Source organism: Vanellus vanellus (assembly GCF_965231255.1).
Source record: "Vanellus vanellus genome assembly, chromosome: 3".
Lineage (NCBI taxonomy): Eukaryota > Metazoa > Chordata > Aves > Charadriiformes > Charadriidae > Vanellus > Vanellus vanellus.
In genome coordinates, this window is record NC_138907.1 from 44974081 (window position 1) to 44986495 (window position 12415).

The following is a 12415-nucleotide window of genomic DNA, read 5'->3' on the forward strand; positions in this document are numbered from 1 at the left end:
GCTAATGTGAAGTGTTTCATGATGAGTAGAAGGGGAAAACGTACTGATTCTTTTTAAAAACAAAAAAAGTAATACATGCTGATGCTAGAGACAGTATGAGACAGACTTTTTCTTCTGAAAATGAAGAAGTGGGAAGTAGAAAATAAGCTTAAAGCCAAACAGTGGACAACAGAGTATGAAAGAAGAGCAGTGTTATCAGGGAGACAGGCCCTGAAAAATAGAATAGTATTGGACAGAACTGGGCTGCATTCCTTAGAAAATATGATGTTCTGTGTGAAACTGATGGCTAATCGAGGAATTGAATCACAAGGGTTCAATTGCCAAAGAGTCAGTTTAAATTGAAATGAAGAAATGAAAGGGATGATAGAAAATAAATTATGTGCAAAAACTGAAACAGGAAATGGCAGTGGTTTGTTTGGTGTGGTTTTTGTTGGATGTTTTTTTGTTTTGGGGACTTGCATTTGTCTAATTCTTTTCCCTGTTAGAGGATAAAACAAAGAGGATGAAACAAATTAAATTACGTGTCTGTTAGGGTTCCTAAGGATTCTCCCAATGTCTTTTGCTGTTTTAAACTTGTGCAAATTGAAGGGTTTTCTTAATGTTTGTAGACTTGGAGTATTTAAAATGCCAGTTTCATAGCATTTCTGTATAATAAACTTTCTTGCTTGCTCAGTTACATCTTTCTTTCATGCTCTTGTAAGTGTGATTGAATTAAATATTTTGGTTATCTTATGACAGCTTAGTGACTTTTCCAGGGTTGTTTAAAATGCTGTTGTGTAAAGAGGTTTTTAAGATGTTCTGATTTTGCACTGTGCATAAGATACAGTTTTTTGCTTCTACAAATTTCCCTCTCATAGTACTGATGCAGTAAACAAGATGTGTACCCACTTGTGCACTAAGAATTTCTGTTTTGTTTTCTTGGACTGAAATAAGTCCCACCTGTATTAGGCAGCTTTTTTCTTTCAGTGCAGGAAATATCCTTTATTTGATAAAGTACTCCTGGTTAATTTCCTGCCTCCAAAGCAGATGATGTTTCTTCCTTAAGCATAACAACTGTGACTATGAAACAGTCATGCTTTCACATGGAAGCATGTTTTCTTTTAGTTTTATTAGTGATTGTGTCTATTGTGTGGTCTTCTGGAGTTTGAGGTGGGGGCTGTTATTGTTAACTATCAGACTTCTCTTAATACTACACTTACTGGATGGTGGATACTTGCAGTTGTTTTAGGCTAGGTATTTTACTAGCCAAAGCCACCCGATACAATTCTGTCACTACTTTAAAATGACGATGGATTTTATCCAAGAACATACAAGCTTTTTTTCTCTGCCTGCTTTTTTGACAGTTTATAATCTGAGTTTACCGATACAAACTAACTGGTGGTACTCGCATTTTATTCTTCAAATTTGTTCTTGCCCATTGAATCAAATTTAAATTTTATATTTGCGATTTTGTACTGTGTGTTTGAAAGTTTGGTGGTTTTCTTGGCTTGGCTTTTGTGGGAATATTCAACACACCATTCTCTTCCATCTCCCTCTTGTCCCTGACTTTTAAAATCCACTACTTCTATTTCTGCTTTTTGTGTTTGGAACAATTAATGCTGAAGTAAAGGCTAAGGTCTGTATACTTGAAGATCTGCACTGTTTCAAAGTAAAGAAATTTGGTTTTTTTATGTTACCACTGGTATGCTAACCATTTCTTCATGCATTCTAAGGGGACTGTGAATTAATGCACCCAGTTCCTGTAGCAGCTGAGTTGCAAAAAGTGACAATGGGTCATCAAATTGAAAAAGACCTTTTTTTCACCCCTTAATTTTTCTTCACTTGTGGCATAGGGCTATTTGGCAGTGCTTATAGTGAGACTTTGAATATGTCAAATGGTATACACAGAGTGAATATAGCTTGAGTAACTGGCTAAAACTGCTTCTGTAGCCAAGTAATAGAGGGGATCTCAGAGCTGGTATCCTGCTGAATAATATTTTACTTATACTGTATTAGTATGTTTAATTATTCAAATTGAATATATCTAGAGGCTTGTGGCTGTACTGTTCATTTATACCCTATCTACAACAGGCCAAAAGATTTTTAGACTAAGCTTTCCTTTGCTTACCAAAAAGTCCTTTCATCTACCTTGATAACATCTTTTCTTAAGAGAATGAAATAGCTGTGCCTACAAAAAAGTTTCAGGAAACCCTCTAGCACATTTTTGTTTAACCCCCGTTAGAAAATGAACTAATTTGTCTAGGCTTTGAAAATAGCTACTGTGGTTCCTAAACATTAATTGTAGTTGACATTTTTATGCTAAAAATGTCAGACATAGCTATATGCAAAACCATGACCTATTAAGATACAAATATACTTCATATTTTTCAGCTGAAAGTATTAACCTATAAAATTAGGAAAAATGCTTTACATATTATAATGTTCCTGAATGTTCCTTTGTTATCTTTGTTTTAACAGATTTTAATATACCTTTTACACTAGACCTATGCCTGACCAAAGAGAACGATGCAAGTTCTGTGAAATCTACTCAGGAAAAACTAGGCTTAGATGGAAGCACTCGTTCATCTCTTCAGACTTCTGTAAAACTAAATTCTCGATCTCGAAAAAGTGGGCGTCTGCGCAAAACCACCCATCGTTATTCTGTGCGAGATGCGAGAAGATCTCAGCTGTCCACTTCAGATTCAGAAGGCAATTCTGATGACAAGACTACTGTAAAAACGAAACACAGACGCTCCCAGTTACTGCAGCCTTTTTTAACATATCCAGTTAGGGACAGCTACTTTTTAGGTAGAAGTGATTGCCTACCTGCAGAAGTGGTACGAAATTCTAATCCTGATGCCCCTAATCTAGAAAATGCCAGCCAAATGATTCCAACACATGAGCTAAACACAGAGGTTTTGGATGAGCCAGCTGCAGGAATTGAGAGCAACATGGACAACTCTCCTTTTGATTTATGCCATGTCTTATTGTCACTCCTAGAGAAAGTATGCAAAATTGATATTACTTTGAATCACAGTTCTGCTCTTTCAGCTAGTGTGGTGCCGACATTGACAGAGTTCTTATCAGGGTTTGGAGACTGTTACAATGTAAGTAGTAACACAGAAAATGAAGTAGTTTCTGCAGGGTGGACAGAAGAACCTGTGGCTCTGATCCAAAGGATGCTCTTTCGATCAGTGCTACATCTTATGTCTTTAGACATTACCAGTACAGAAACAATGCCTGACAATTTACGAAGAAATTTAACAGATTTACTTAAAGCAGCATTAAAAATCAGAATTTGCTTGGAAAAGCAACCTGATCCTTTTGCTCCAGGATACAAGAAAACACTACAACAGCCATTTCAGGATGACTTCGTATTTTCTAGATATCATCACAGAGCCTTGCTTCTACCTGAGGTTATAGAAGGGGTCTTGCAGATTTTGATCTGCTGCCTACAAAGTGCAGCCTCCAATCCTTTCTACTTCAGCCAAGCTATAGATCTGGTTCATGAGTTCATACAGCATCAGGGATTTAAGCTGTTTGAAGTAACAGTGCTTCAAATGGAATGGCTGTGTATGAATAATGAGGGAGTAACTGGGGAAGCCTCAGAGCATCTGAAAGCCCTGATCAACAGCGTCATGAAAATAATCAGTACTGTCAAAAAAGTGAAATCAGAGCAGCTACATCAATCAATGTGTACAAGAAAGCGGCATAGACGATGCGAGTACTCCCACTTCATGCATCACCACAGAGATCTCTCTGGGCTCTCTGTATCTGCTTTTAAAAACCAAGCTTCCAAAAACCCCTTTGAATCTGCTGATGGAGAAATTCATTATCCTGACAGATGCTGTTGCATTGCTGTTTGTGCACACCAGTGTTTGCACTTGTTGCAACAGGTTTCTTTGAGCAGTACTTGTGTTCAAATTCTCTCGGGTGTACATAATGTAGGAATATGTTGTTGTATGGATCCAAAGTCTGTGATTGTCCCATTGCTTCATGCTTCTAAGTTACCAATATTAAAAAACTTTCAACAGCATATATTGAACATCCTTAACAAGTTTATATTGGATCAGCTGGGTGGAGCAGAAGTTTCTCCAAAAATTATACAGGCATCATGCAATATATGTACTGTTGACTGTGATCAGCTTGCTCAGCTGGAAGATGCCTTGCAGGGCAACTCTAGTGATGCTGGTCTTGCATCTAGTTCTTGCAGAGTTCAGGGAATTCTGCCGAGCAGTGGATCTGAAGACATGTTGTTGAGATGGGATGCACTGGAGACTTATCAGGACGTTGTTTTTGAAGAAGACAAACTACGTGGCATGCAGATCGCAAGCCATATTTGCCACTTAATTCAAAAGGGAAATGCAGTGGTCCAATGGAAACTATATAACTGTATTTATAATCCCGTGCTTCAGAGAGGGGTTGAGCTAGCTTGCCATGCTCAACAGCTCGGACTAACTACAGCTGATAAACACACATGCAGTTACCATAACCAGTGTTTGCCTTCTGAAGTACTTCAGATTTATTTCCAGACGCTCCCTGTGTTGCTTAAATCCAGGTTGGTTGATTTTCTGTTTATTAGTGGAAAACATGCTAATTATGTACAGAGCTTTGTGTATTTGTTACTGATCAGAACGTAAATCTTATTTGGACTGTAGGCTGCACTTGTGTATTGTAGGGGTGGCAACAAGATAAATGCTTGAATAACATAAGATTTAATCCTAGATCCATAAACCTTAGAAAGTGAGGGCTCTCTACTGGTGAGTTACAGGCTTTAACAAGCCAAAGTGTGTAGAAACAAATAAAATCTTTGTCCAATGTCATATGCTCTTTGCCTCTTCATTCCTCTTGCTAAAGTGAGTCAGGAATGTTGAACAGATTGACATGTCACTTTGTTGTGGGAATTAGACAACTTAATTTTCTGATCTGTTTCCCTTTTCCTTCTAGAATGGTATTCATAGAAACCATGTTTCATAAATAAGGCTTGAGAGGTTTACTTGTCCTGAAATAACTGTTTCCTAATTCACAAAATCTTGTTCATTTAAACATAGCTTAAAAAAAAAAAAAAAAAAAAAAAAAAAACACAACCAACCCACAAACATTCTTCCAAGGTGTGGAATAGAAACTTTCCTATTTATTGTTGAATTGATTAAATAGTTGTTTAATACAATATATGGAAGATTATTCAGAATATGAAATGTGTTCTTTCCTTCAGGAAAGATCCTGACCTTTTCTGTTGGAGTCCTGATAAACTGAAGTGAATTTAGGTTTATCTGAGACAATCACGCAGACTAGATGAGTATTCCAGTTTATCTAAAGGGTTGTTGAATACATTTTTAACACTTATCCTAACCTAAACTGTATCAGAAGCTATTTGTTTTTGAAAGTGCACTTAGTGGCAAAGAGGCAAGAGAAGTAAAACTTTGATTAAAAAAATTTTAAGATATCCTATTTCCTATTGGGTTAAAGATGGGAATATAGAAGTACATGATTCATTTGATTCCAGAGTGTATAGCTTGGTTACAGTAAAAGCTGATCCTGGGGGAAGGAGGTGAGAGGGTAAGTAAGGTGGATGTCTACAAGCAAACATAGTACACTAAAACTTATAGATCCTTACCCCAAATTCTCTATGAACTCAATGTTATACTTGCAGTAGAAAGAAGGGAAAAATGTACTTGGAAACAAACATACTGAAAGGTTGTTTTTTTTTTTTTAACATTGGACATCCATCCTGGCATAACAATGGCACAAAAAGTTGTGCTTGAAAGGTATTCCTGAATTCTATCTGAAATACACAGTCTGTGCAACTAACAGACATAGCTAGTAAAATGTCTTAACAGTTCAAGTTTGAGAAGGAATATCTACTTTCTGGTGAAGTCATGGAACTGAGAGGAATAAAGATATTTACTAGCTCCAACTGCTAATAAGTTAGGGGGAGGATGTACCAGTAAAGAGCAAATGTTATAAATAAAATTAAACACTTTTAATGTTTTGAGCATCATCTATCTCTGTGCTGTACATTTTAGAGGTTAGTCAATATTTCCTACGTTATATCTTACAAAAAATTTGAATTTTCTACTACCAGATGGATGATGCTTACTTGAGATTCTAGAGTACTGCAAACAAGTTCTTCCTCTTTAATTTACGGTTTACAGTAATCTATAGCAATTACTGTAAACATGATCAGTCCTTGGTGTTACTCAGGTGTGTAGAACAGAGGGTTGGTTTTGGATGTCATCTGAACTACATGAATTTGTGGCTGATGTATAAGATAACTCTTATGCTTTTTCTTGCAGTGTAATTAGATACTTGTTTCTGAGTGGTAATGGAGTCAATCAAATGACTGAGCTAAATTACTTAGATGCTTTAAGAAGCCATTCTTTGAAAGTGTTAGAGACTTTGATACTCTGTCTTGGTGATCAGCAGAAAGACCAAGCAATGCCAGAACTGGAAGGCCTGAACAGTGAACAAAAGGAGTCTACGTCTGACTTGCCTGCTTCTCTTTGTAGCCAGCATGTTGTTTCAGAAGTTCCACAAAGCCTGAGCAAATTTTATGCTGGCTTGAAAGAGGCTTACCCAAAAAAGAAAAAGTTTGTGAGCCAAGACATTCACGTCAACACAATAAACCTATTCCTCTGTGTTGCTTTTTTATGTGTAAGTAAAGAAGCAGATGGTGATCTGGATTCAGCAAATGACTCTGAAGATACATCAGGATATGATAGTACAGCTAGTGAGCCATTAGGCCACAAATTACCATATCTGTCACTGGAAAGCCTTACTCTGCCCTCTCTGGAACATATTCACAGGGCTGCAGATATTTGGTCTATGTGTCGTTGCATATATTTGTATAGTTCAGTTTTCCAGAGACAGTTCCACAGACTTGGAGGCTTTGAAGCATGCCATAGATTACTAATCCTGATAATTCAGAAACTTGCAAAAAATAAGGAAAAAGAACAAGAAAAGAAGGAGAGAGCATTGAGTGAAAGCAGAAGCTCACATGAGAGTCCTCGTGGTGAGCTTCTCAACAAGGACGACTCTGTTCAGTTGGCTAAAAGCAGGGAGGTGCCACAATTGGAGCTTGATAGTTCTGACAGTCTTGCTGGTGCAGAACAACTGGTGCCTGAATGGACCTCCTGTGACAGCTCTTTGAGTAGGGAACAGACTTTGGTTGCTTCAGCTGCCAATCCTGAAGGGATAAAGACCTCTGTAAGAGAAGAGACTGAGTGGGCACTTCAAGGTATCAGACTTCTAGAAGCTCTGCTGACAATTTGTCTTCACAGTGCAAGCACCATGCAGCAGAAGATGGAAGGGGAGATGTTTCGCCAGGTACTGTGCAACTTCCCTTGGCTTACTTTACTCATGTTTATGTTCACTATTATTTTACCAGTAATTTAGCCAAAAGATCTTTTAGAGACGAAAAAAGCCCATGATGTTATTATGATACCATGGTTTTTATGTAGTACTTGAAAGCATACCGTTAAATGATGTCCTTGGTAGTCAGGGGTAGTGGTCAGCAGGCATGAAAGAATGGGAGTGGGTGGATGTGCAAACTGGCAGTTGCTGTTTGAGAAGGCATCTTCCCACATGTCAGCTTCTTACTTTCTGTGTTCAGTAAGATGCTGGGAAGGATCCTGCACCCCTCTACTTGTTCTTCAACATGATCTTTGTCCACCGCTGTTTTGGGTTGGGTCCCTATTCATGCCAGTTACCTGCTTCTTGGGGGCTGGGAGAGCCTTCCAGAATGGCAGATGGATCAAGGCTGGATGAGAATTTTATCTTGCTCACTTTTTTGAACTGCATTTCTGGTTTATTTTTCATGTATTTGTTAGTTTGGGCTAGCATGGTCAATATGGCTAAGGGCTGAACTCAACCTCAAATGCTTTTTTTCTGGGTTAAATGTGTCTTAAGTCCCAGGGAAGGCTGTGATCCTCGCAGGTGAGGATCTTGTTTTTCTGCATAAAATGGTCCTGACTAGAGGAAAAGGATGGTTTCCTCTGATGACAAAGGCAGTAGTGGATGTTGACAACTATGCAGGCTGACTATGCCTGTATTTATTTTTTTTTTTTTTCTGGTCAGTTATGGCCTGCTTTTTCTGTTTGGGTATTTTTTCCCCTGTGTAGTCATTCTGTCCAGTCCCACATTCTTCAGAGGCTGTCTGAGCTGATGGGATTTGAGCAGTGGGAGAGACTTGTTGGTTAAATAACCTTTCAAAAAAAAAAAAGGTGGAGAATGTGTGTGACAGAGGTGGGATTGAAGGAGAGCTGCATAGACAAGATGTGAGCGTTACACATAGTGACTCACAAGTGGTGTTTTTATGACTGTTCTGAGTACAGCATGGCACTTGAGAAAGATGAGTAATGGAGGGCACAGGTACTGAAAGGACACCATGAAAAAACTGTTACTTAAGCCTTAGAGGTGAGCTAATTCAGTGTTCTACAGAGTTAAGTCACAGAAGACACCTTGACTGTGCTTCAGTGTTTTAATTGCCATCTGGAATTTTACTTGGCAGTTTGTTACAAAAGCAGGAGGCGTTAGGTATGGGAGAGAACTGGAAACTGGAATTCTGTCTGGGCTATGTGATATTTTTGTGAAATTGGGCATGTCACTCTGACTTGTTAACCTCTAGGAATATTGTGGTGTGATCTGAATGCACTGTGTACTTGAAATAGTTTGAAATGTTTATATGTGAAACAGTGCTTTCACTTGCAGTGTTTGGGAAACAGCATGTTGCCAGATTTTTTCAGGGTGCAGATTGCTTAATCAACTAAATCTATTGTGACAAACAGGATGAAATTTTCTTATTGCAAGAGACTGGATAAAGTCTGGCTTTAGCTGGGAAGTCAGATTAGTGTAGGTGGAAGGCGAAGTTCTTAAATGAAAGTACTAGGCCAGTTCTGTTAGCCAACACAGAATAACATGAATCAAAATGTTTGTTTTCCCCAAAACAGAATACCTGTGTGGATGATATCTTACTTCAAATAAGAGAGCAGCTTGCTCAATCAAAAGTGGTAGAAACTGACTTGGCAAAGCCTCTGTTTGATTCACTGCTTCGTGTTGCATTGGGCACTTTTTCTGCTGATCTGGATCACTCTGAAGAAAAAATTGAAAAGGTACAAAACACCAACTAAATAGTCTAATTCTAAATACTGCAAGGTTTGCTCCATCAGATTTATGTTGTTTGGGTCTGTTTTTAAACTCAGTAGGACACATTTAAATGTGTGTGTTTGTTGTGGCTGTGGAAGATTAATTCTCTGATTCTCATATGTAAGCATGTAAGTTGAGTGCTGGTTATTGATATGCTCCCCACATTTACTACTCAGAAATGAGTTATACCCTGAAAAAGAGCAAGCTGTCTTATGCTTTATGGACATACCTGTAACCTGAAATTCTTTGCTCTTTTGTCCCACAACAGTGTGACAGACTCTCAAAGGGAGAGCTTCAAACAGGCATGTTGACTGACCTTAGTGGCTGCAGACATCTTCATGTTAGAGTGGATGTCAAGGTGCATGTTTATGATGATAGTAATTTTTGGAAACACAATTATTCTTAACACACTGGCCACCTGCTTAGCAAAGCATTCATCAGGTCATTAGTATGGAAAAATACATCCTTGCAGAATTCATTTTCTATGTAAGAATGAAGTATTCATAAAAAGTATCTCAACTTTCAAGAAAGGGTATGATTAGTTTGTTTCTTTTGCCAGTGGGCTTGGAGAAAATAGGTATCTGGAAGGTTCTAGATTAGTTGCTTTTCTGACTGAAGATGGTAAATTCGTTATACAGAGCCATTACACTGAAAAGGAGCCTGTGTCACAACCTGGAGATATTTCTGAAGAAACTGAAGAATCACAGTGCTGCAGTCTTAAACTTTTTGTTGAAGAGGAAGGATATGAAGCAGATAGCGAAAGTAACCCTGAGGATAGTGAAACAAAGAATGAAGGTAAATGAACTTTCTGACTATACAAAGCAATCAGTCTTTCTGATATAGTGAATCTTGCTTGTCTTTTGAGATGAACAAAAATTGGATGAGCATCAGAGACCTTTAACAGATAGAAATAGTTTAAGTTTTTTACTTCCAGTAGGTTGCCATTACAGATGGAGAGATGATGAATATTCTTGCCGAGTATTACAGGAACTGTTCTGTCTTGGTTTTCTTGGTTGATGTGATTCTTGCTCTAAAATCATGTTACTTAAATGTATTATTGTGATCTCGAAGCAGTTTTCTCTGAAGAGATGCTTATCAGTTGTTTGAAAATCAATGCTCAATTTTTTATTTTGTATTATAACAATCTGGTAAAAATTAGTCTAATTATATCTATTTTCATTCAATGACTACACATTTCATGCAGTATTCTGTTTGTGTAATTAATTTTGAACATGAATTTGCTTTAATTTTTTTCCTTTGTGCTGGAACACCTGGATGCTTACATTCTTATGAGGTCAGCATGAGCAGTAACAGCCTTTGATAGAACTAGATACAACTGTTGCTGTTTACCTGTGTGACTAGGCTTTATCAACAGATATACAACATTTTAAAAGCATTTCTGAATTAAAAATTAATCTTAAATATTTCCATGAAGCATTTGCATGAAATGTATGTCTGTACCAAGTATTTTTTAAAGTAATGTGTTTTAAAGTCTCTCCAAGATGTAAGAGCAGAGACTTAAATGTTGAGTGTTTTTGCTTTTTTGATTGTCATGAAGATACTCTGTCATATGCTTTCATGTCCATTTTCTTAATTAAATAGCTGAACAACTGCTTCCTCCAACCTTTGGGGGGAAAAAAAATCATTTAAAATTATCTCCTTTCTTGGCAGGCACAGAATTCTACATCAGAGCTTGAGGCTGTGTTACCATGATTTTACTGTCATGTTTCATGAATTGCATATTTCTTATATATATATAGCATATATGTGAAGGCACATAGTTTAAGAGCATGTAATGGGTGAAATTAATCCTTGCCCTTCTGTATTGGCAGGAAAACATGAAAATACGAATCAGAATAGAAGATTATACTAACTCTTGAAACTACTTATAAGCTAGTAACTGTTATTGTTTTCTACCTATGGGAAAGTTGGAGAAAATATGTCCTTGGATGTTCTGTTTAAATCATGCAAACTGTATTCAGCTGAGTAAGTTTCAGTAAGACAAGTGTTTTCTTTCAGGAGCAGACACAAAGGCTGAACCAAGATGTACTGGTCCTTCAGGTTATTTTAATGACCTAGCTGAAAGCATCAATCAAGGAGAATTAATGTATCCTGAAATCTGCATGTTAGAATTAAACTTGCTCTCAGCTGGTAATGCAAGTTTAGATGTGCTTGCTCATGTATTCCAAAGCTGCCTGAAAATCATCATCCAGAAGGAAAGAAATGCTACTGTACTTATAGAGCAGGTAAAACATTATTAAACAAAGGCAACAGCTTAGCAGTTGTATATATTATTTTCTTTACTTTTATAGTATATTAGTGTATATATAGTGTGTAGTATATTAGCATACCTACTAGAGTGGTCTCTGAAATTTTCTCACTTCTTACAACACTTGATAAGACCTGAAACAATGTAAATGACTGATATTGCCAGCTGCATTGCATTTAAGTTACCAGAAGCTATAGAAGCTATAGTTAACTATTGTATTGAAAGATATTTGACCTACAAAGCATTTGAGTTTCACAGTTGCCTTATTTCATCAAGACTGGTCAATCACTAGAACTATAGATACAGATTTAATGACTGTCAGGCCACTGGGGGGGGGGGGGGAACAACAAACAAACCCAAAACAAAACCCCAAATATCTTTGTATATGTATACATGTAAACATTCTAAATATATATGTATTTAATATGTGTGTTTAGAAACTTTCAGTCATGTACCTCAAAAATTTCATGCTCTTATTCTTCATAACTTTATAGTAGAAAGTAGTTATGCACATGTTGATGTCCTCATGATCCTTTGGAATTTCTGATAGTTAGCTTGGTTTTTGCTTTCTAGTAACTAAATTGAGCATGCCTCTTTTGCCAAAGAAGAAAATATGGTTAAGTAATCTAAGCTTAAACTACTTGTTTATGTAATCATTTGACTAAGAAGCAAAGTTAGTGCTTTGCAGCTTAAACCAAAAGCAGGAAAGGAAAACACTGTTTAATTTCAGTACTCTGTCTGCATTATTAGCTTTAAATCACGAGCACACACTTGTTTCTGAACTTCAACACATTAAATGATTTCAAATTGTAAGTAATTTCATTTTCATTACTCTTCAATATTGTTTAGAAAGAGCAGTCTAATGAACTAATCAATTTAGAGACTTTGAATATCTCTAGAGATCTTTCAAATTAACTCCAAGATGAATTTGTGAAGGATGCTCATAAGTAAACAGCTTTGACTTAGATTTTTTTAATTACTCTTTAAAAGTAGTCTTGCATAAAAAGCTTGGAAAAGTTGAAT

General features: G+C 37.0%; 1 protein-coding gene across 1 annotated transcript in view; it reads left to right on the forward strand.

Annotated features, from left to right (window-relative positions):
- Window positions 1-12415, forward strand: part of LYST (lysosomal trafficking regulator) — an 85835-nt gene that overhangs the window by 21001 nt on the left and 52419 nt on the right. Inside the window, exons 5-9 of the mRNA XM_082480606.1 lie at window positions 2458-4537; window positions 6276-7305; window positions 8928-9089; window positions 9762-9918; window positions 11143-11369. Of these exons, the coding sequence (XP_082336732.1) occupies window positions 2458-4537; window positions 6276-7305; window positions 8928-9089; window positions 9762-9918; window positions 11143-11369 (3656 nt within the window). The remainder of the gene's footprint in view (window positions 1-2457; window positions 4538-6275; window positions 7306-8927; window positions 9090-9761; window positions 9919-11142; window positions 11370-12415) is intronic.